General features: G+C 44.4%; 3 protein-coding genes across 4 annotated transcripts; 2 read left to right on the forward strand and 1 right to left on the reverse strand.

The window, feature by feature from the left end:
• Positions 1-5,004: 5,004 nt before the first annotated feature.
• Positions 5,005-7,063, reverse strand: LOC117845830 (H/ACA ribonucleoprotein complex subunit 4). The gene has a single exon (XM_034726915.2). The coding sequence runs from the start codon at positions 6,988-6,990 to the stop codon at positions 5,248-5,250; it is 1,743 nt and encodes a 580-aa protein (XP_034582806.1). The 5' UTR covers positions 6,991-7,063; the 3' UTR covers positions 5,005-5,247.
• An 889-nt stretch (positions 7,064-7,952) lies between these two features.
• Positions 7,953-9,539, forward strand: LOC117846095 (probable transcription factor At3g04930). Its single transcript, XM_034727196.2, has one exon. It carries the CDS (start codon positions 8,128-8,130, stop codon positions 9,235-9,237), a length of 1,110 nt encoding a protein of 369 aa, XP_034583087.1. The 5' UTR covers positions 7,953-8,127; the 3' UTR covers positions 9,238-9,539.
• A 4,161-nt stretch (positions 9,540-13,700) lies between these two features.
• Positions 13,701-24,260, forward strand: LOC117844685 (uncharacterized). Of its 2 annotated transcripts, XM_034725438.2 has the most exons (24): positions 13,704-14,057; positions 14,950-14,980; positions 15,066-15,157; positions 15,588-15,643; positions 15,777-15,852; positions 16,369-16,435; positions 16,718-16,784; positions 17,318-17,384; positions 17,690-17,773; positions 17,874-17,915; positions 18,287-18,442; positions 19,264-19,341; positions 20,050-20,118; positions 20,201-20,266; positions 20,339-20,467; positions 20,861-20,917; positions 21,388-21,477; positions 21,979-22,044; positions 22,468-22,536; positions 22,612-22,716; positions 23,216-23,341; positions 23,532-23,590; positions 23,680-23,716; positions 23,833-24,260. In XM_034725438.2, the coding sequence occupies exons 1-24, from the start codon at positions 13,776-13,778 to the stop codon at positions 23,980-23,982; spliced, it is 2,121 nt and encodes a 706-aa protein (XP_034581329.1). In that variant the 5' UTR covers positions 13,704-13,775; the 3' UTR covers positions 23,983-24,260. The 2 variants fall into 2 exon arrangements, 1 of the variants encoding a protein (XP_034581329.1); XR_004637911.2 differs by lacking the exons at positions 23,680-23,716; positions 23,833-24,260 and having other exon boundaries at positions 13,701-14,057; positions 23,208-23,341.
• The last annotated feature ends 284 nt before the right edge of the window (positions 24,261-24,544 follow it).

Raw genomic sequence — 24,544 nt, forward strand, 5'->3', positions numbered from 1 at the left:
CCACCTGTCCGATCCGGACGATGTACTCCACCTGTCAAATGTGAACGGTGAAAATGAGAGAGAGAGAGAGAGAGAGAGAGAGAGAGAGAGAGAGAGAGAGAGACCCGTGTCTCGATGCTAGTCGTTGTCGATACTAGCGATGGGCAGATACATTGGCATCTAGTAGCAGCTTTGGTCGATTAAAGAAATGGCTGGTCGTGTCGCTGTACCTGGCTGAGCGGGAGGCGAGAGCCCAGCGGCGACGGGTGTCTCTGCAGGTGCAGCGCTGCACACACAGAGCAGCAGCAGCAGCTGCATCCTGGGGGAAACGGACGTGCGGATGACCGCGCGTGCCATGAATTGGGTTTCGCTTTCCCGTGTGAGCGGACTAGCAGACCAGCTCACGGCCGAAAGCAACCGCCCATCTAACAATAGCAGCCTCCGCCCCGCCCCGCCCCGGCCGGGCGCCAGACGCGAGCCGAGCCAAGTCATGACGCACTGGCACAGACGTTGGCGCAGCGGATCGGATCGCCAGACCCCAGAAACGCCGCGCCATCCTCGTGGTTTTCTGGTGAGTTGCGCGGGACCAGTGGCGCGCGCAAGGAGCCAAGGAGGGCTAGGCGCCACCGTGAGCAGGGCGCCGGGCCCGGGCCCTGTCGCACCAAGCGGGCAGGGGAATCCAATCTCCTTCCCCGCGCGCGGCGCCCCCACCGCCGCTCACGCGCCGGCCGAACCAGCAACGAATCATGCGCGCAACGGCAAGCTTCTTGGTGCGCCGCATGTGCCCGCTCCGCATGGTAACAGAACAGGAACAGCCTCCGCCGTCCGTACTCGTAGGCAGCCGCAACCGACAGGCAAGCGAAAGACGGAAAGGAGAAGAGAGAGGCGTCCTGAAACTTGTTGCCGGACGAGACGAGCGCCAACTAGTGCGTGGGCCTGATCGCGTCTCCATGGGCCGGCCGGGGGCACTGGGCTGTCCCCCCGCACACACAACAGGCCCAATAGCTTAGATTTTCAAACCTCTTCCCAGCGGCCCGCTTTCCACGATGGGTTTGCACAAGGGGATGGGATTCGATTCGACCAAAAATGGTTTTGAAATGAGAGAATGGGGAATCCCACTATGCTTAGCTTGCAGTTGCAGTGTACCACCACCAGATAAAACTGAGATAAAACCGTTGACAATATCTATCTTCGAGCAAAACTGTTCGAAGGGTCTTTCGGCACTTTTTTTTTTGCACAAAGCTTAATCTGAGGACAGCCACGCAGGACATCAATTCTGAGCCCTGCATAATAGATCAAAGTCAGTATTTTGTCGATGTCCCAGGAGCTAACTATTTCAAAATGCATTCTTAAATATTACTAAATCGGTAACAATTTCAGCGCCCACCTACGATACCCCATAATCTCATTGGGCACTTCAAATAGCACACCTCCCAGTTGAGCTATATTCACACGCAGGCAATCAACTCCAGCTAGCTAATAGTTCGATCGAGCTAGCTTATTAATCTCGCAAGGCAGATGTAAATTTAGGATTACCACATAATCACATGTGGAAAAAAATATAGCAATAAGTTCTAAACATCCAAAGTCCACCATGAATAAAGCATGCACGATACACAAGTCATAGCTGGTGGGTGAGCAGTTTACTTGAATTCTCCCCTTCAGAAATTAGAACAGCCTTGACCAGAATATAAATTTATATACCACAGGCACTGCAACTTCTACAGTGGTACTGTAGTTGTTACAAGTCCCACCTCAGAAATCACCTGCGTTGAATAACTGACAGGTTTGGTAAGGGGCTTAAGGCTATCAGCACCGCGTGAGCGGTATACCCATCTGCAAAATCATGGGGCCCACACGCTGTGCAGATTTCCATCCACGGAATGCTGCCGTGAGGAGACCTCTATACCCATCTGCAAATCCACGTGCTGAGCAACGAGTGGGCGTGGGGTCCCGTGCGCGGCGCTGGCAGCAGCTGGTGTGGGAGAGAGATTGGGCTGGAGAGAGAGGATAGCGTAGGAACACGCAGACGCTGGGTTTGCAGTATCCCTGTAGGGAACGGTGACATACAGATTCATATAGAGACCTGCGCTGCAGCTACTCAACCTCCACATTTCACGTACAGGCCCGCTTACCGCTCAACAGTGCGGATAGCCTAACATAATTTGAGTGCGCACCAAAACATGACAACACCACAATCTGTTTACATGATAATAGCACATTGATATGTCAGATCCTATCCCTTGGTTATAATGCAATGCATATGAAGAGTTGATGCCTTCCAGTCACGAGGTAGTCACCTAAACCCTCTTTTGAATTCCCCAGCAGGAACACCGAGGGTAGGGTAAACCCTAAACTTCGACAAGGTTTCTTGCATATAGTACCGATCTCGACGTTCGTGACGCCTGCAAAGAGATGCAAAAAGTCAGATGCATTTGTACCAAAAATACGAGTTATATAAAATTCTTTTCCCACATGAAACTGCAGTGCATAACCTAGTGATGCAATTTTACGTATCTAGGTATCTTACATAGTGACCCTAGTAAAGTAAACCACTGCAGTTGTAATATTCATCTGGGAGTTCCAATTTTACATGCTAACTAGAGTAGAAGCAAGCTAGTATTGTTTAAACGCAAGCAATGTTACCACACTAAAGAGAGAATTAAAATAGCAGCCATCTTTTGTTCCAATTTTACATGCTAACTTGTCCTCAGATTAAGCTTTGTGCCAAAAGGTGCCGAAAGACCCTTCGAACAGTTTTGCCCGAAGATAGATATTGTCAGCAGTTTTACCTCTACTGCGTTTTGTTTTTGTTCGTCTTCACGCTGGGATCCTCATCCCGAGCTATGCTGTTACAAATCCCGAGCATCCTTCCTGCTCGTTTGTGCTACAAATGTAAATTCTCCCGGCACATGTTCTAGGGAAGTGATCTGAATACGGTTGCACTGACATGTATCCAAAAAAATCTTTGCCACTGACGTTTAGCGTTGCCTAGAGGAATTTTTATGGAATTGCCTGAGTATGTAATGTTGATGCAAGTTGTTTTTCTTTTTGAAACTTATTTTGATGCAAGTTGTGGCATGTGTTAAATTTCATCTTAGCGTTTTCCATTGTGGAAGGTGATCAGGCTTGAATATGGTTTCTTCTCCTGTTAACAGAATCGCTACGGGTTAAGACATCATAATAACTAGTATTGGCCAATCTTACCATTGTACTGCTATCTCTCAAGCTCGTAATGCAGGACAGATACCAGATAATCAGAACAAATGGCAAGATGATTTTGGGGATTATGGGGTGGTTTTATAGGTCCAACAGTTTACATAATATTTTCCCCTTCATAGACAGATTAATAGACTTCATATGTTCTTATGTGGTTCTACAGTCCAGGTGCACAATTGAGACTATTTGAACGCAAAATTTTGGTTCCACTCTTTTTTTAGCAAAGAGGTCCTCTTTCTCTAGCATTGTGATCACTGATCAGGCGGCAGGAGATACTACTTGGGAGAAAAGAAAGGTAGTTGTCAGAAAAGTAGATGCTCCCTCGAAAAGCTGAATGGAATCGGCCAAAAAATAAATGCAGCAACCTTTTTTGTTTGTTGTTTGGGTTCCAAAAAACTGACTGAAATCATCAAATATTGCAGTCAAAATTTCCCGTACCACAAAATACTGTGATTCATTATGTGTCAAATTTCTATTGGATGGGAAAATTATTCAAGCCGCAAAGAAAATTAGCCGAATGTGTAGGTTCTACCATTACGCTTTATTCTGTACTTGTTGCTACTTGCTAGTATATGACGTCCGTTTTTTTTTTGGCCGTATTAACATTTGCTCGAACAGAGCACGCCCCCTGTTTCCATTAAAAACCAGATTCCAGCTAAACTATCGTATCTTCATGTCCTAGGTTCACTGTAACAACAAGCTAAGTAGAGTGGGATTCCCCATTCTCTCAGTTCAAAACCATTTTTGGTCGAATCGAATCCCATCCCCTTGTGCAAACCCATCGTGGAAAGCGGGCCGCTGGGAGGAGGTTTGAAAATCTAGGCTATTGGGCCTGTTGTGTGTGCGGGAGGACAGCCCAGTGCCCCCGGCCGGCCCACGGAGACGCGATCAGGCCCACGCATTAGTTGGCGCTCGTCTCGTCCTGCAATAAGTTTCAGGACGCCTCTCTCTTCTCCTTTCCGTCTTTCGCTTGCCTGTCGGTTGCGGCTGCCTACGAGTACGGACGGCGGAGGCTGTTCCTGTTCTGTTACCATGCGGAGCGGGCACATGCGGCGCACCAAGAAGCTTGCCGTTGCGCGCATGGTTCGTTGCTGGTTCGGCCGGCGCGTGATCGGCGGTGGGGGCGCCGCGCGCGGGGAAGGGGTTCGCACAACGAAGCGTGAGTTACAAGCACCCGGAGCAAAAATCTATTTACACGCACAAGAGATTATCGACTCGGGATCGGATCTCTGCTAATAAAACGATCGGCACCTCGGCGCAGCAACAGGTGCATACGCATGCTCACATACATTATATAAGAGCTTGATGAAACCTTAGCTGACTGACTTCTGACTTCAGAAGAGAACAAGAGATGGCAGCCGATGTTATGGCAACAAAGCAGCTCAGGTTGGCACGGCAGGCTCCCCTACTACAATTCACACAATTAGATGTGCACAGACGATACTACAATCTGACTCAACCATACCATATGGCACGAGGAACATAGAATCAAATTGGCTGTTGCCCAGAAACAACTGCAGTTCAAGCAACGGGTAATGTTGCACTACAACAAGGCCTTCCAAGGATTCAGGTACAGGAGAAGATGGGCAACCCCAATGATCTGCACTGCAGGCATCCCTTACGTTTAGGACCTAACTAAAAAAACAAACCATCCCAAGTGCGGAGAGTAGTATCTCCCTGGCATATGATTTTTCTACACCAGTGAATTTGCATGTAAAGCAATATAGGGTAGTGATCCAAATTCTCATATGGTTTAAAGCACAAGCACATTAGAAGCAAACTCCTAGTGGGGTGCAAATGTCAAAATGCAACAAGGTATCACAGTTACTTGAGCTCTTTAACACAGCAGAGTATCACAGTTTGGCAAGCTCGAAAGTTATCAACCCAATGGACAGCTAAGCTGTGAAGAGATCAAAACCTCACTGCATTGTATGATAACAAAAACAACAATACAGCCACCGTTTTTCAAGAGTTCCAATGAAAACATCAGCACCGCCCCCTGCAACTTCAAAAAAGTAAACAACCAGCCACGGTAGAGTATAGTTGTACCTACTGCGCCTCCTCTGCATCTCGACTCTTCTTCTTTTTCTTCTCCTTTTTCTTCTCGCTCTTCTCAGATTCCGCGCTGTCTCGGGTTTGAGCAATCTCTGGATCCGTGACATCGCTTCCTTCCTTGCTCTTCTTCTTCTTCTTTTTCTTTTCGCTTCCATCCTTCTCGTCAGCCACATCAACCTTCTCCTCCTTCAGTTCCGCCGATCCTGATTCAGCCTTATCTTTCTTCTTCTTCTTCTTCTTCTCACTCTTTTCCCCTTCCACTACCTCAGCAGCTTCCTCAACCTTGATCTTCTTCACAGGAATGGAAGCATCACCATCATCATTCTCCTCATCCTTCTTCCTCTTCTTCTCCTTGACCTCTTCACCGCCGACAGCATCCTGTTCCACCTTTGCCTTCTCTGGCTCAGGAGCAGCTGCAATGCTAGCAATCGATACATCACCGCCAGTGGGAAGCACCACATTCCGGAGCCACTCAGCTGGGGTCTTCTCATTTGGCTTCCCATGCTTATCAAGGAGGCCCTCAGCAATCAGCTTTTTCTTCTTGAGGGCCACTGGGCCAAGCCCCCACTTCCTCGGGTATGTGTCTCTGTCCATCACAACCCTCTTGATCTTTGCGACCGCACCATGGTCACAAGTCGCCATGACAGCAGTGGTCATCTCAGCAATACCTATAGCAATGGCCTCCCCCTTTGTTGTCATCAGAACAACCTCCTCTCCAGTCTCAATATCATTCTCAAACCGAAGCAACCCAGGGATCATGAGCTTAGCACCATAGCAGATAGCATTCACAGCAGAGTCCTTCACAACAAGCCTCTTGTAGCTAGTAAGCAGTACCTCAAGCGGCATGACGATGCGCCTCAGGTAGGACTCGTCCTTGTGGTTGTCGAGCGACCACATCGCGTCCATCACATCGTGCATGGTCACCATGTTGTCCTGCTCCCCCAGGATCCCCGACCGGACACGGCGCAGCTCCTGCATATGGGCGCCGACGCCAAGGAGCAGGCCAAGGTGCACACAGAGAGTCCGGACATAGGTACCTGCCTCACAGGAGATCCAGAACACCGCAAGGTGGCGCTCGGGGTCGTGCTCCAGCAGCTTGCTCTCGTAGATGGTCCGCACCCTGAGCTGGCGCTTCACCGCGGAGATGAGCGGCGGGCGCTGGAAGACGGCGCCCGTGAGCGCCTCGAGCGCGCGCGCCACGCGGGCCGTGTCAGGCACGGCGGCGTGGAAGCGCGCGACGCAGACGTACTCCTTCCCGGCGCCCTGCTGCGACTTGACGAGGCGCGTGGCGCGGTCGACGCAGACGATGAGGTTGCCTGTGACCTTGGGATCGAGCGTGCCGCTGTGGCCGGTCTTCTCGGCGCGGAGGAGGCGCTTGATCCAGGCCACCACCTCGTGGGAGGACGGGTTGGATGGCTTGTCGAGGTTGATGACGCCGTACCGGAGGTACTCGGCGAGGGGACGCTTGAGCGGCGAGTGGCCGGAGGGGAGAGGGGTGTAGTGGCCGGTGCGGACGTTGAGGCGGTCGTAGTTCTTGAGGAGGAGCGGCCATGTGGAGGCGTCGAGGGACGGAACCAGGGACTGGGGCTTGATTAGGTAGCCATCGGTCTTCTCCTCGGCCTCGGCGAGCGATGGCGGATCGATGGCGGCAGCGGCGTCCTTCGACTTGTGCTTCTTCTTCTTGGATTTGGCTTGCTCGGAAGCGGGGGACGCGACGGCCGGCGGCGTGGACGACATGGCGGCGGGGCGGGGGATTGGGGGACTTGGGGAATTGGGGGTACCTTCTAGTTGTCTCGGCGAGGGAGGGGGAACGAGGAAGGAGGGTTTAGGGTTTAGTGAGTGGACAAATGGGCCGATCGAGGCTCATGGTGATGGGCTTTTAGAAGGGCCAGGCCAGATTAGATGTTAAGGAGAAACGAAAGCTGATTTGGCCCAATGATCTGGGTTGGGTAGTAAAAGTCAAAACTTTTTTTTATCCAGGACCGTATTAGCAGTGATTATTACTAAAACACATAACATTTTGCATTCATTTTTTTACAAAACTTATTATTATTTACAATGAAGGCCAAAACTAAGACAGAGACCATAACATGCTAGGCTCGAGACTTGAGAGTGATTGTCATGTAAGGTGCAACTCGTAAAGAAAGGCCTCACTCTCACCCCTGAAAAGCTTGTGGAAAGTTAGACATATGAATTGCAAGATGCCAATTAGTCAGAGGTCAAATGCTCATAACTCATAAGTGTAGCAAAAGATGTCTGGCTATACATTTTCATATTTTCAGAGTTCAAACACACATGTTTGACATATGCGTGAACTTGTGCCCTCTCAATCTCTATTGATGAATTGCGTTGACTTATTGTTCTATCATCCACATACACGGTGGGCGGCTGTACTTGATGCTTGATGGCGTAATCCTTAACTAAGCTGGCGGCTGTACTTGATGCTTGATGGTGTAATCCTTAACTAAGCTGTCAAGAACTACTCACTTGGCTACACAATTAACATCGTTGGCGGAAAACAAAAAAAAAAGAAACTGTGAATTGGCTTCCACTCTAAATCTCTAATCACATTGCAAATTTAACCCTCGAATACAATTTTGTTATTATTAGGCCTCGTGCCATCGTGTGTGTGAAGGGTCGAGAATGGAGAGAGTCAGAAAAGGGTTGACCTTTTGGAACTTCACAAGGGCAAACATGCAATAACAAAAATATAGAGGGATGGAGACGTAACAGCTCCGAGCTGAACTGTGATGAGAGATTCGCGACGACCTCCCAAATGGGGAAACCCCGAGCTAATCCAAACCCCCGCCGATCTGAATTCCCCAAATCCCGCAACCGGAGCCCTAATCCCTTCCAAATCCCATCTCCGATCCAATGCCTCCCACCGGCGACGACCCGTCGGCCGCCGCCGGCATCTCCTTCCCCGACGCGGACGGCGGCGGCGGCGGCGATTCTGAAGACGGCGACTTCGCCGACGCTCACCTCCTCGACCCTACCGATCCGAGCCTCCACAACCCCACCACCTCCTCCGCCACCGGCCTGCCACACGCGGTCCCGGCGGGCGGGAGCGGCGGCGGCCCGGTCACCTCCGGCAACGGCGGGGAGCGGCGGCCCCTGTTCCAGCGGCTCTGGACCGAGGAGGACGAGATCGTGATCCTCCGCGGCTTCGCCGAGTTCACCGCCGCGCGCGGCACGGCGTTCGCGTCGCACCAGTACGACACCGACCCCTTCTACGAGGACATGCGCCGCCGCCTGCAGCTCGATTTCTCCAAGAGCCAGCTCGTCGAGAAGCTCCGCCGCCTCAAGCGCAAGTACCGCAATTGCGTCTCCCGGCTCCGCGAGTCCGGCGCCACCTTCTCCTTCCGCTCGCCGCACGAGCAGGCCATCTTTGAGATCGCGCGCAACATCTGGCGCCCCACAAATAAACACGGCCGCGATCCCTCGGCTGACTCTGACGATGAAGACGCCGCCGCGAATACCAGCCCCAATGGGGAAGTCAAGTCGCCGTCGGGGCGACAGCGACGCCGCAGGCGCGCGACGGATTTCGCGGCAGCCTCTGGCACTGCCCCTGCCACCAGCATGGTGCAGCCCCCTCAGCCAGTGCAATTGCCTGTGTCAGTGCCTGTCAAGATGGAAGACTCCCTCCCAGCACTGCCCCAGACACAAATGCCTGTGACAGTGACCATGGATGGCTCAGAGCCTCTCAGGTTGCCAGTCATGTCACCTCAATCAGGTGTTTCGGATGCTGAGAAGAGTTGCCTGACTCCACTACTTAAGGAGATGATACGTGCAGTGATAAATGTCGGAACTAACCCCTTCGGCACAAAACTGCCGGAGCCGCCACTTGGGTTGCCCATGGAAGGGGAGAAATGGAGGAAGCAACGGATTTTGGAGTTGGAGGTGTACTTGAAGAGGATCGAGCTGCTGCAGAATCAGGCAAAGGCAACACTGGAGGAGCTCAAGTCCTCAACCCCTGGGACTTGATCCATGATAAGATGAGAGCTCTTTCGTTTTAGGATTCTTGTTATGATTCTTAGTGTAGATGCTTAGGTGTTTTGCATATTTTTACGTCCATAAAAGAATATTGTTAACTGGGTTGGGGCTTGGAACTAGTTTCTTTATGGTTCTAATTGTTCATGTGATATTGGCTGCCATTTCTGGTTTTCTCTGATAGGTTCCTTATGCTTTGTTTGCTTTGATAGTGGTATGCTTTGAGTGGACAGTATAGTACCCTATAGAAAGAAGAACATTTGCAATTAATTTATTAAGATTACAGATTATTCTTATTTTGTCTTGGCTTCTTATTCTGTTTTATGTGTGTTATCATGAAGTTATATGATTATATTGAAGAGATTAAACTGTTCCGTGGTATTGATGATGGATAGTCATGTTTGGTAAGGTCATGGAGATTTTGTAGAGTAAATGAGCACGATTTTATGGATCTGCTTGGGAAGGCAATAGGGATATACCAAGTGGTGAAAGCTTGACTTGTCTTGAATTGTTGGCCATGGCTATGTTTCTTTCTTTCTTTTTTGTAAAGATGCAGAATTGCCATGTTATCTCTGCATAAAATAAATGGTTAATGGTCTGTCCCATCTGATTGCATCTGTACTTACACTGCGAGAATATGGCAAAGCTGTAGGAGTAGTGTTATGCTTGTTACTCAACATTATGCGCAGCCATTCTAGAGAGCGGAGGTCGTTTTTGTGCATCAAATTTGGAGACAGAGCACCACACTTAACAGAAACTTGTATACTATATATCTGCACACAACAGAATGTCAGAATATGACAGTATGGCAGATTATTTTTATGATGTTGGTAGCCTGTGCAGGTGTATGGTGGGCTTTACACAAGGGAGCCCTAATCACCAGCTCACTGATGTCCGTCGCAGCCACTACGCTTGTTGTTGTCAGATCCTCCTGGTTTGTTCTATAAGCCTTCTGGTACCTGTGTTCCCTCTCCTTGGCTCTGCTCTGCCTCAAGAGACATGGGAAGGGAGAGGGGTAAGAAAAAAGAGGAAAGTAAAACAAGGGCCCATATACATGCGCACTGCATTTGCTGCTTAACTGTGGAACTTGGTTGCTTTACTCAGATGGCGTCATTGTGTGGATTGATTGCTTGGAAGTTGGAAAGATTGAACAATGAACGGATGCTGTTTTAGTTTCGGTGTTGGTACCTTGTTCACCTTCGAACTGCAGTTCGGACGAGGGAGTTTATGTATCATATTGGCCTTAGCTTCTATGTGCCCCCTCACTAATTTATTATTGTGAAGTACCAGAACTGGACCTCTTCTTCTTCTGGCGATCCCAAGTCCTTCAATTTGTTTGATATGGTTTGCTCACTTCTGGGACTGACTGGTTTCTTCACGGCAGTTGTAATTCTCCCATTGCTCTTGGTTTATACGGAAGACATCAAGATGAGATGCAACACTTCGTCTTATGATCAAGGTGTGAACTTTGTCTGTAGTTACGTGTCTTATGATCAAGGTGTGAACTTTGGCTGTAGTTACGTTCTCTGTAGTTGCATGCCTGGAAGTTCATATGTACCGTGCGAGACCCCTAATGTATATATTTTTTCCGTAGCGGGCGAACGGGAATCCCGTTGCCCTAAGCAATTATCGTGTATCGGTTTCACTATTATCGTGTACCGGTTTCTTGTGAGCGGTTGAGAAGGGTTATAAAAATGACACGCTCAATTAACGTGGTTTTCTCAGTTGTGCAAGCGACCACTCATATTATGCGCATGGCTGCATTTGCTCCTGAGATTTGATGTTTGACTTTTGGTAGGGTATCGATGTTTCATGTATGTTTGTGAAGAAGAGGTTCCTCGTAGATGTGCCTGTCATTGAGTCACTGATTCGTGGGTCCGGTCCTATATGTTAGTCACCTAACTCGTGTTTGTTAGGTGCTGAGTTGATGTTGCACCCGGCATCAGCTTGCATCGGTGACTTGGTGTGCCTTTGTGTTAATGGAATTTCACAGTTCCTGTGAAAAACCTCATTCATATTTGTTTTTTTAAAGATTCATATTCATATTTGCAGTGCTGGAATTTTCTAGGACCGAAAACATGGCCAGCTCAATGCACCATCGGCTCTGCTGCAATTTTTTTTGAAAAAGACTCTGCTGCAATTTCTCCTCCTCCAAGCCAAACGGGAAGCCAAGACTCTGCTGCAATTTCGCCGCGTCTATCACCTGACGAGCCCTTACAATACTCTCCCGTTAGGATTTTGGAGGTCTGATATGTCATGCCACGTTAGGATTTTGGCAAATATGCAAGGACTCGTAATTTGTTAGAGCATTTCTAAAACTATCATTTGAAGAGTGATTGTCCGTAAGGATGGTAAAAAATTAAAGGTCAGTTTGATAAGGTTCCAACTCCTCCTAATAAGAGGAGAACCTGAAGCCTCTGAAGCCTCATCTCCTCTTGGTCTCCCATCATCCAGAAATTTGCAAATTCAAATTTGAGTTTCGCGCCGGAGTGACATTATGAAACGGTGACTGCACGCTAGAATGCCATTTCAGCTTTTCTAATTCATTTAGTTTCTTTTCTCCCCTCTTTAGCCACAGGAAAAGGCTGAATTGCCCCCAGCCTGCCTTCTTTTCCCTCACGCAAGCAAAGCTTCACGGCGGCGGGCCTTGGTGGCACACTGGCACTCGAGCTTGATAGGGAGGGAGTTCGAACCGCGGCGAGGCAAAATAGAAGGCACGGATGCTTGATTCCATGGCAACAAACTTGATTCAGGCAAACATTAGGTAATGCAAAGGTCGATTTGTGCTCCATTGGGTCTCGATTTGCTAGTTTGGAGATTGATTTGAGCTGCTATGGTGTTTGGTTCAACAGCATGACATCCTCATATTGCTCCACGGGGCCTTCTTGTTTTCACAAAAAGCACCCAGTCATCATTAGCGAGCGCGAGGTCAAGTCTGTGAGATGGGCAGTCTTGCGGCAAATCTAGCTGCCGGTCGTCACAAGCTGCAGGCTGACCTCCATCACTGGCCGTCGCAGGCCCCGCCATTGGGGGACGCCGCCGCCGACTTTGCCTGCGCGATGGCTCCTGGCCCAGCGAATCAAGCCGGAGTTCGCTCCTCTTCGGCAGTTGGGCCCGTGGCCCCGTGCTTCATCGTCGGCGCGCTGCAGCACGCCGCTGCGGAGCGGTGGGACGCTGGCTGCTGACGATTCAGGCGGGGCTAGGCGGGGCCGAGGCCCCGTATAGCCCCGCGTTGGCCGGCGGTGGCCCAGCTCCGCTCGTTCGTCGTGAGAGATAGAACAAGGCTGGAGGAACGGGAGAAGGAAGAAAGATGAAGATAAGGTTCGATCCAGCGGCATAATGGTCTGTTCACGAGCCATGAAGTAAAGGAAATCTTTAAATCAATTAAAAGTAAAGATGATGAAAAGGCATTTTGGCGAATGGCCACAGTTTTTATAAGGTCATCCGCAACAGTCCTAGCTAATTGCTAGCTTGGAGCCATCCAACTCAGCACTAAATAGCTAACTACATCTATATAGTGCTAGCTATTTGTTATTTTTAGTACTTTCATGCACAGAGAAAGAACGGATGTGGTGGCGATTTGGCGCATCGTCGCGCGTGCGAGCTGAGCGACGAGCAAGTCGCCGGCTTGAATATTTTGCATCTTCTCTTTCCTCCACATAGGATATATGCTGAGCTGTACACTCAAATAGCTAGCTGACTCAGCACCATTGCGGACGCCCTAATGCAATCTAGCGAACCCAAATTTATGGCACTCGCGAAGTCCACGTCAGAGGACCCCTCATCCATCTTTTTTTAAAATACGACCCGACAGAGATTGCTATTAATTAATAGTGAAGAGAGTTACTAAACTAGGCTGAAAAAAGAAAAGCAAATTGTACGATAACTATACAGTTTTGCTTAAAAAGGTGATCACTTCTTAATTTGACAGATATCGCTCGAGACCTTACACCCGTTAAAATCTAACATCGTGCTTCCTCCTTGATTTTGCGTAGTAGTTAGTCCAAGCTTTTAAACTTTCGCTGGAAAACTCTTTCGTTGCGTTCCTTCCAAAGCTCCCATGACACAAGAATGATGAGGGATTTCAAACCCTTCGGGGACGCGCCAGGCATAGATCCTAATTGTATCCACCGTTCACCGACGAATAACAAGGTAGACTAATCCCGCCTCGACGGATGACAAGGTAGACCAATCCTGCCTGGGTGGTATGTGTGTGGTCATCCACTCAAAGATTTTATTCCAAAGTCCAACCGTGTAGCGGCAGTTTGTTAGTAGGTGCAGCAACGTTTCATCATGCGTATGGTAAAATATACATATTTTTTTAGTTAGATCATCCTGTTATGATTAGTCGATCCACTGTCTATAAACGATTTTGGAAGGCTAGCCGTGATAAGAATTTACACTTTGGGCGCCCACTTCTTACATATGAGTCGCTCCATCTCGGATGGTGCTGACCCATCATCCCATCGACCCATCCCATCTCAAATCATCCCATCTCAAAAAGAAGGCTCGCATCATAACGCCCGCCAAAAATGGCGGGCCTCGGCGGCGGAGGCTGGGGCGGCTACTACGACGATGACGACTGGGACCTCAGCGCGGAGCAGCTGGACCAGATCGAGCGGGACGCCATCCGCCAGCTCGCCGAGCGGAAGGCCTCCTCCTCCGCGGCCTCCACCGCCCCCGTCCCCGCCCCCGCACTCGGGGCCGTCTCGCCGCTCCCCTCCCGCGCCACCGCGCCGGCGGCGGCCGCCTCGTCGCCTCTCGGGGGTAACCACCCCGCTGCCAGGGCCTCTTTGGAGGCCCGCTTCGGCAAGGTTAGGGCTTCTCTGCTCCGTTGCTGTTTTGTGCGGTTACTTGTTGGCGCATTGGGGATTGGCTCGGTGCTCGGATTAGTGGATCCCTGTGGCAAGGCACATCGAGGACTTGTTGTTCGGTCAATCCCCTCTACAAGTGGATTGGAGGGGATTTCGACTTGTAGGAGTTTCTTTGCTCCGAAGATGTTAATCCATTCGGAAAATGGTTCTCTTATCTCTTTTCTTTTAAGCTCTTAGTACTTTGTAGCGACTTTCCCTCAAAAAATAGAGTTAATGAAGCAGTTCGTTACTGTGATACGAGTTTCGAGTTTCGATCAATGCATATGTGGTGGTATACTTGAGAGCTTTCTCATCAAGTCATTCCGTGGAACTGGGTTCTTTTGGCGACTCGATTTTCAGTTTGAAGAAATGGCGATTTTTTCTGTGTTTTCTAAGTCCATAGTTTCGTGCGCAACATTGATGCGACTGGTCTGTAACTAGTTATGTTCAATTTACTGTTGGGATGTTTGTGGTTCAAGTACCACCAGGGTAGGTGATAATAAGCTCAATCTTGATGTAGGATTATTTCCAATTTGTTGTCTTCATCTTGAGGTCCAGTTAAAAATATCTTTTCTTTAACAGTCTTTTTATATGTCCTGCATTTTAGCATGCAAGATTGAAAAGCAAACGTTAATCGATAGCCTTTTCTCTTGTCAAAATAAAATCGATGGTTCTGGCTGGATTATCGATACCTTTGGTGTTGAGAGGATCACTGTTTTAGCAATAGTTAACCTGTTAGACATAGATGTTTTTTACTGCTGCAGCTCTTAGATTCTTTTATATTCCTAGCTTACAATAAACGTGACCCCTATACTTTTCAATTTCACTTTTACTCCTTCAACTTATTTCTCAGGTAGAAGCACTTTCTCCTATGAGAAATGCAGGTAAACATCATTACTCGTGCTTTCAATTTGTCCTATAACTAATTCTTAAGTTTATTTATCCTTTTCTTTTCATTTGCCATTCAAGTGAATAATAGCCAGGGCAGTGCACCTAAGGTATCTGTACATCTTTTCCTCCATTCTAGCGGTGTGATTGCAGCAAAGTTCCCATACCACCAGGTACATTCCCCACAATAGATCTTGAATAGGTTGTCAGTGTCACTGAGGTGCTGTTCGGATCATTAGTTCATGGGCTAAACTTTAGCCCCTAAACTTTAGTCCTGCTGGGCTGTTTGGATCCATGGGCTAAACTTTAGACTTTCATCAAACAATGACTGATTTGCCTCTCATTTAATGACTCCATGCACATGCGAGTGGGGTTATGGGGTGTCCAGCGCCCGCCCCGAGGGACTTTAGCCCAGTTTAGGGCCTCTTTGGGAGCAAAAAACTTTAGCCCAGATTTTAGCTATTTGCTCACTTTAGCCCACCTGTTTGGATCCCCATAGCAAAAAAATGGGCTAAAAGTGCAGGACTAAAGTTTAGCCATGGGATCCAAACAGGGCCTGAATTGTATCAAAATATAATTTGCTTGCTTCTGCTTATTTTTCAGTTACTTGTGGATGCATGTCGCAAGATCCCGAAAGCCAGCTGGAATGCGAAAGAAAGGTTTTCTTTACTTTTCACACACTCCTTTAATTTCCATGTTCATTAGATATTCTCTTAGACATGGAAAAACTTGATGCCTGCTGTTAACTTCACTGTTTATTCTGATCGTTTTTTACTTAATCCAAAACAATAGGATATGGATGTTCCCTCCCTCATCTTTATCAATAGCAGAGGAGGTTCTTGATTCAGTGCATGGATTAGCTGTAGAGGTAACAGTTATCATCTGTAATCCCGAAAGCTATGATGCTGTTTGTTGCAAGAACGTCTTTTTGATTATTTTATTTTATTGCCTTCTTGCTTAGTTGGTTAACTTATATGCTATTCCTACTCAAGTACTCAACTTCTGCATAATTTGCATGGTTAGCCATTAAACATAATCAAATTCAATGTAGCACATAAAAAAGTATGAGCATGAAGTTAGGACAAAGCTGTTATGGCCGCAAGTCCATTTTGTGTAGTTCTGTGTGTTTTTTAATTATGTGAGGATGTTTGCAAAGCTTGTATTTTCAGCTTGCAAAAACTCAATAGACACAAGTTTTAAGCTTCATTATGCCATCCTCCATATCATAGGAAGCTTTTCAAGACTCCTTTTTCTCGAACGTGCAGGAGAACTGCATTTTTTAATACTTCAAACATGACCTATTTTGAAATTTCTGTCATGTGCAGAGTAATTTTGACTTCTGAGCATATATTCATTCTGATCATATAGTGTACTTCCCTAGCAGGTTCGCAAATTGGATCCTCTAGTTCAGCGTGCTTTAGTGGCTGCTTTAGCCTCCAAAGATCTTCGAGGTATCAAAAAGTTTCATATTGTGCTTATAAAATTTACATTCACCCGATGCATAGATACTGTATACTTGTAAATTTTGCACCCACTTGTCACCAAGGTGTTGTCAGATATAAACTTTCTTTCTTTCTTTAGTATCCGCTTGAAATATATAATGAAAATATGAAAATCCAAATATTTCATTGTGCAATGCAGAATGCGAATCAAAATGATCTGTTATTAATATTTTCTTTTGAATTTTGGACTTGACATTTTGCATGCTGCTAACCTCATTTTTCTTGGAGAAGGTTTCTATGACAGGATTCCCCCTGAAGTTGAGTCAAAGCTTATGCCATTTCAGCGTGAAGGCATCAGGTGTGGTAATTCAACATTCTGAAACTCTATTTTATGCATAATGGTGAAAAAATCAATTCCAATATTGGCATGTTTTGCATTATATTGAGCTTAGTAACCCTAAAATCATTTTATAGGAAAAGGTAAATCACCGGTGGATGGTGGTCAAATATTCCTCCAAAATATTTTTTCTGTTCAATTTACATCAAGTGCATTACATACTTAAACAATGAGAAGAAGAAATAGGCACCCAAATTCGAGCTAGAGGGGACTCGAACCTGGGTGGTTAGAGTGCATGACCACACCTCCCTCTCTAACTAGTTGAGCTAGGCTCACTTCCTATGACTTGCTGACTCATAAAGTCATACTGTAAACAAAATGAACAGTATGTTACTCATGCTTTTTTTGTTTGGTATCCAACTATTCACCATATCAGATGCCAAATCTTGAGCTTGGTAGTATGGTAACCATAAGCCAGGAGCCTAACTATGAACTTTGGATCATTGCATAAGGTTAATAGATCATAATTAACCGTATGCTTCACATAATTGCAGGTTTGTTTTACAGCATGGTGGCAGAGCCCTGATTGCAGATGAAATGGGTCTTGGAAAGACATTACAGGTAAAGCATCGTCTCTGAATCATGATCATCATTATTTTCCATATTTTCTGCGTTCATGACCTCCCTGGCCTGCACTTGATTCCAATTCTTACACTGCAGATGGACCCATCAATCAATAATTAAAAGTTTGATAGTTTTACCTTTAGCATTTCATGCTGAATGGATTCACATGATGGTATTGATTTGTGCTATCGACTTATGAATCATGATTTTTGAGACTGATCATCCATGGCATTTAGTTTGATGGAAGTAAAGCACGTTAGTTCTTTTAGGCACTAATTTTTTTTTCCTAATTTCCTATGCAGGCAATTGCTGTTGCTTCTTGCCTTCATGATGCCTGGCCAGTTCTTGTAATCGCTCCATCTTCCTTGCGATTGCAGTGGGCATCTGTAAGCTCCTCTTATTTTTTGCACCTGGCGATTTTTCATTTAGCAATAGTTTCTTTATGGAAAAGGAAGATCTAAACTTGATAATTTATTGTTTTGATAGATGATTCAGAGTTGGCTTAACATCCCCATGGAAGATATCTTGGTACATCCTAAACTTTTTCATTCACTAGTTCTCCATTAGAAAGTTTTATTCTGCTAGTGATCTTGTTTAATTAAAAGCACGTTCGTGAATTCTTCTCCAGAAGCAAATTATCCCTATATTTGTTAATATCATGATGATCATATTGTGAAATACAACATAATGAAGAAAGAAAGAAACCATTGAAATTTTTTGTAATTCCTGGCTAACCTGGATAAAGTTCTTTTTGGATTGTAAGCTGACATATCACTATTATCTTATGTATACAGGAAACTTGATATGGAATAAACCACATAGTTTGACAAGTCCTAAACATAAAATATGCAAATTTATTTCGTTCCTTATGCTGAGGATATGGATTATTGTCTTTTCAGGTGGTATTGCCACAAACTGGAGGATCACATAAGGCTGGATTCAGATTGGTTTACTCAAACACTAAAGGAGATTTTCGCTTGGATGGGGTTTTCAATGTGATATCTTACGATGTAGTTCCCAAAATACAAAGCACACTTCTGGATTTGGATTTCAAGGTAGATTATTTTGTCGTATATTTCATTTCATTTGAGAACTATCTTCGGAAAGGTACGCATAAAAATCAGCAATACATGTGCCCGATCCATGACCTAGGCTACTGGCCCCCCTTATACTATTATTGTTACTACTACTATAGTACTATTAGTACTACCTCTGTTTTATTCTCTTATCTATGGCTTTTTGTCAGGGTTTCACCTCTATCCTACCCAAACTTGCTTGGGACTTAAAATTTTTTTCATTTCATTTGACATCTATCTACTCAATACAAACACTTTTCTTATTGAATATATCCAGAGGATTGATTTTACACCTAAATGATTTCACACTTTTCTTAAATTTGTGGTAGTATAGGACCATCAAACTCATTTGATAAATATGAGTATTCATGTAGATTAGAGATTGCTTGGCTGTGGAAGGAGGTTTCTTTTGTTTTGTCTCAGCACTGGATGGAGTGATATTTTTGTACGTGTGTCTGAAGTATTTTTACTATATTATAAGAGTTCTGTTGCTGTCTTTGCAGGATGGATTAGTATAGCTACTTATTTAAATTACGAATACTTAGGAAGTTAGGGGATCGATTTATCACTTGATTGCACCGGAACAAATAAGGTTTCAAACTAAACCTTCCAAAAAAGGATCAAATACTTTTCATAGAAAATATCTGACCATTTAGAGATACAATAATGCAGACACCTTCCATTTTGCATGCATGTACAGCTAGAACTAGTGACGCTATTGTTTTCTGATTCTATTTAATTGAAATACAAATAGTTATATGTTTAATCTATCTATAACCTCTTAAATGGTTTTCATCCAGATTGTTATAGCTGATGAATCACATTTTCTGAAGAATGGCCAAGCGAAGAGAACGATTGCTTCACTTCCTGTTCTGCAGGTTTGGTATTTCTTATGAGAAAATGCTTTTTCTTTGGGAGCATGAATATGATGTCCTAATTTGGACAAGACGCTTGCATCACGGCCAATTACAATTTCGTGATCCTCAGATCATTAGAGGTAAACATCATACTGAAGACGGTCAAATGGGGATGACTGGATGGATCAGGATGAATGATAACCAGACGGGTGCTTTAGAATTTAGGTCAAGAAAAGATTAACTCATTTTTGCTTTAGCAGCCAACCACCCCTCATTTATAGGTGTGGTTGCCTCCTAACAAAATCTCTATACCAAATTTTGTCTTTATCTCTTATCCCTTACAAACACTTCTCTCTAGCAGACAATCTGTTAGCTACACGATAGACAACTAACCTGGGACCAATACTACAGCACTGTGCAATATGATTCACATGAACAATACAACTTTGCTCATAACACAGACTTCACTTGAGTGGCGTTGTGTACTTGCCTAGTTCTTTCATAGTTTGTTCTGGCAAATAGTTCCAAACTTTCACAAAGTCCTGCATGGTGCTAGTCTGACCGTGATGAATTGTTTATATAGTTTTATCAGGTCTGGAGGCCGCATTGTTTTTTAAATACATTATTCTTGCTTTAGGAAACATTGTCTTACCTGATTAGGTGACCAGTAGGGGTTTCTACCCAATTAATATACGGATTTGCAGAACTAATTGTGACTTACAATCACAGAAAGCTCAATATGTCATTTTGCTTAGCGGAACTCCTGCTTTGTCTCGCCCGATTGAGCTGTTTACTCAGGTAAACGTTGTTTCCAGATTTAGCTGCACATGTTTAATAATGCTTAAAAGTAGAGTGACAACTAATTTTTCTGCATATCCAGCTCCAGGCACTGTATCCTACTGTGTACAAGAATGTTAGCGAGTATGGCAATAGATATTGCAAGGGTGTAAGTACTAGATTTATCAAATTACTTCATTTTCTGTTGCCAACTGTGACTGATAAGTACATGATTTTTCAGGGCTTTTTCGGGGTGTATCAAGGTGCTAGCAACCATGAGGAGCTGCATAATCTGATGAAAGCAACTGTCATGATCCGTAGGTTGAAAAAAGATGTCCTTTCACAGTTGCCTGTTAAACGTAGACAACAGGTAATCTCATGGGGGATTTGCATCATCATAAGAAATGTTGATTAACTTCATTTTGTAAATTAGAAATATTCCTTTTTGCTCAACTCCAAGAGTTCCATTTAAACTGACAGTTACTCAGGTCCATTGATCACTATCACAAACCTTTTAAACAGTGCCTCATTGCCCAATTGTTTCTGTGCCTTTTTATGTTGGCTATGCTTCTTGTTTCTTTGCAATGGTTAAAACTATAGCATTGAGAAAATCTGTTGAATTTTGTTTTGATGATCTTACACACTGAGTCAGTAAGATAATCTTTTGGGGCATAGCTTTTATGTGATCTTAGTTCTTATTGTACTGGTATTTTTCTTGAATATACACTACACTTAATGATTTCATTTCTCGTCAATCTTTCAGATCTTTCTAGATTTAAGTGAGAAAGATGTGAAATATGTCCGTGCTCTGTTTCATGAGGTATTATCTGTTTCTATCCTTTCCCCGCAAATGATATATTGTAGCATATGAGAGCACAGAACTAGTTTGTGGTAGCGCAACCCATCTGGATTTCATATAGTGACATTGTTTGAGCGACATACTCCCATACATGATTATTTTTCATTACTGAAGAGCTTTCAGATGGTGTACTGGTTTAATCAGTACCGAGTCATATGATTTATATTTACTGAAATTGCACAATTGTCAAAAGTAAGAATATTTTATTCTTCTCATATTATTCTAGAAAAGTAAAATGCTCGTTGGACTTTTTTTCTTTGCATGTTTCTATCATTTAGGTGTTTTTGAAACGCTTCATCTTCATTTTTTTAACATGGAAACAGAGGGAAAGTATGCTCCCCTTGGTTTTTATTTCGTTTCTACATCAGTGCAATCATTTAAATTACCTTTTTTATTTGAAATTATTCTAAAGGAAAGTGTGATTTTGCTAGTTGGAGACTCTGAAGATCAAAATCGAGTCCGCTGACTCCAAGGAGATGATTGACTCTCTCAAATTTACTCAAAAGAACCTTATCACTAAGGTAATCTGGAAGTGCACCCCTTTATGCTCTTATAAAGTTCATGGGCGTTATTTCCTTAGCAAGTATCCTACTTTTTTATTTACTATAAACCAGAACCATGTAACTCCGCCAAAGCTGAAATATTATTCTTGTCTTGGCATGCGTTACTTTTAGTTAAAATTACAGTTTCTGCATTTTTTTAGGTTCTGTTGGCTTCTGGCATGTGAATTAGCCAATTTGGTAATACTGCAATTTTAATTCTGAAATCTTTGGATAGGTCATTCGTTGAAACACTCACATAAAGTTCATCATCTTTCTTTTTCGTTCTTCTAAGTGGTAAAGCTAGCACTGAAATCAGGAGCATATTCTTTTCCATATTATACAATTGTATTCATCTTTGTTATTTGCACTTGGCATCAAGATTGATTCATGTTATACATTTTTCCCCTTTCATTTAGCTCACTGTGATGAGTCTGTATCTGAACTAGTCTGGATGCATGATTCTGTTTCATCCTTTTTCAGCTCTACACTGATTCAGCCACAGCCAAAATTCCAGCTGTGTTAGATTTCCTGGGCACTGTAATTGAGGTGATTACATGATATTATGATTCTGTAAATTTATTAAATTGTCCTTTTGTTCTACCTTCATGCTACCATATATTGAGAAAACTGCCACAAACTTGCTAACTACTGCCAGTTTCATGATTCCAAATGATGATTGTATCTTCTTCCTGAAGCTGATAATCCTGTTGATTTTTTTACCAACTAACTAGCTATGCATGGCACTCATAATTTCCCTGTGTTCCATTTCCTTTCATGGGGACCATATTTTAACAGTGTACGATTTGAAAAAAGGAGGCAATATCCCTCCTTTTCATTTTTTTACTGAGACAAACTTGATGCAACTCTAGTTAGAGCTGATCTTTGTTTCGTTTGTTGGCCCATTATTCTCATTTGAATTATGGAACAAAACTTACAAGTAACGGCTATTGCCTTACCTTCTACATCCAGGCAGATTGCAAGTTCTTAATATTTGCTCATCATCAAAACATGGTTGAGGCCATCGAACAATATCTCTTGGTAAGAATCTAATAATGTATTTGATGTTACTTGTTTATGATGCATCTGGACCAACTATTTATCACCATATTTCAGAAAAAGAAAGTGAAGTGTATCAAAATTGATGGCCAGACGCCTGTAACTACAAGACAAACCTTAGTCACAGATTTCCAAAATAAGGATGACATCAGGGCAGCTGTGGTACGTTTTTACCCATCTTCTGTGCTTAATATTCAATTTTAGTTTTTTTCTCAAATCCTTCTTAATGAACATTAAGTTTCTGGCAGAGTTGTTGAGAATCTTTTTTCTCTATAAATTAGAAAACAAGAAACTGTATATTGAAGGTGATAACTGGTGGCTGATATTTCAAGCTCCAGCAATTAGTCACTGTATATTCTCTATTTTTTTTTTTGAAATTTGCTGCCGTTCCTGCTCAATAATCTAGCTGTGGCATTGTTGGCTGGAATTGTCAGCAATTGTATACTTTTAGTTTCTTTTAGGATAACTTCTACCTTGGCAATAGTAAATTTGGGTCCTTAGATAACAAGTTGTTTCTATGAAGGTTTCAAAACATTTTTAGTTAACTGCCACGAAATACGTGGTATTATGCAATGTTAAAAACTATGCGGATAATTTTCTTTTAATCAAATTTCCTGTAGTGTGTTCTTGGTTAAAATCTAATGAGAGCCTAGAACTGTAGTTATCCATCAGAGCTGGAGGCTACGGGTTAACTTTGACAGCAGCAAGTACAGTAATCTTTGCTGAGTTATCATGGACTCCTGGCGACATTATTCAAGCTGAAGATCGTGCCCACCGGATCGGTCAAGTGAGTATCACACTCGTGATTTTGTAGCCAGCAGAGCCCTTTATTTTTTTGCTGTGAATTTTATGATTTGTTGATTTGATGGGACTGCATCAATGTTTTCTGTGATAATTTATCAGTAAGCATTTTTAAACATTTATGGACCTTCAGTTGATAATTCGAAGTTCCACTCTTATTTTCTTAACAATTCCAGGTTTCATCAGTCAACATTTATTACCTTCTCTCAAATGACACTATAGATGATCTTATGTGGTATGTCCTGAAACTTTGTTTTCCCTATGTACATGTAGTGATTTAGGTCATGTACTCAGTAGGTTTTTTGTTCTGGCTTTGCTTCCCAGGGACGCTGTTCAAGGCAAACTTGAAAATCTGGGACAGGTTCTCTCCCTCCCTCCCTCCCTCCCTCCCTCCCCCTCATAACACTAAGTTTTTTATGACAATGATCGACACCATGAGTTCGACTGAGGAAGCAATCCTTTTGTTATGTTCTTCAGATGCTGGATGGGCAGGAGAATACGCTGGATGTTTCCCAGATCGACTCCAGGCCAAGCCCCTCAAAGCAGCAGAAGACGCTTGACGGCTTCCTCAAGCGGTGCAGCACCTCCACGGAGGGTCAGCCCAGCACGAAGCACCCTCGGTTCTGAGGGACCATCGCGGATCAATGTGTCGCTGTGAACGCGTAGGAATGGCTGTGCTGTAGGTTCTGTTTGGATTACGGCTGATGGTAGCCGTGGTTGCACCGGCAGGGTCGGTTGCAGTGCTGTTGTATTTTGGCTCTTGGTTGGTTGTAAATGCCATGTGGAGTTCTTACAAATAACTCGGGTTTGTAAAGTAGATCATCAATGATCCACATGTTTGTTATGCTGATTGCAACGTGCCACCCGTTGCTTCTATTCTATTCGCATCTGCTTGTGCTCTTCAAGCCCTGGCGATTTGATGGACCAGATTATTTCTTTGACTATCATAGACTCGTACTATGAAAGACTTTGAACTGAAAGGTAGCACTAGCTCTATCATGAACAATTTAGCACCTGATTTGAGTGAAGTTGTGCAAGTTGGAGTTGTATTTGTTTGATATGTATTTATAATTTTTTAAAATGGGAAGATTTGTATAAAGTTATAGAGGAGAATTTTTTGACTGAAAGTTGAGAGGAGATGCTAGTGCCATAGATAGGCCGTACCAGAATCACCCTTTTCTGTCAAAAT

This window comes from Setaria viridis, chromosome 2 (genome assembly GCF_005286985.2).
Source record: "Setaria viridis chromosome 2, Setaria_viridis_v4.0, whole genome shotgun sequence".
NCBI classification, from domain to species: domain Eukaryota; kingdom Viridiplantae; phylum Streptophyta; class Magnoliopsida; order Poales; family Poaceae; genus Setaria; species Setaria viridis.

Bases quoted from the DNA above. Each gene is read 5' to 3' on its own strand.
- LOC117844685 (XM_034725438.2), top strand. From the start codon at position 13,776: ATGGCGGGCCTCGGCGGCGGAGGCTGGGGCGGCTACTACGACGATGAC. The intron at 15,853-16,368 runs GTAACAGTTATC...CTTCCCTAGCAG, and splicing joins TGCATGGATTAGCTGTAGAG to GTTCGCAAATTGGATCCTCT. The intron at 16,436-16,717 runs GTATCAAAAAGT...TTCTTGGAGAAG, and splicing joins AGCCTCCAAAGATCTTCGAG to GTTTCTATGACAGGATTCCC.
- LOC117846095 (XM_034727196.2), top strand. From the start codon at position 8,128: ATGCCTCCCACCGGCGACGACCCGTCGGCCGCCGCCGGCATCTCCTTC.
- LOC117845830 (XM_034726915.2), bottom strand. From the start codon at position 6,990: ATGTCGTCCACGCCGCCGGCCGTCGCGTCCCCCGCTTCCGAGCAAGCC.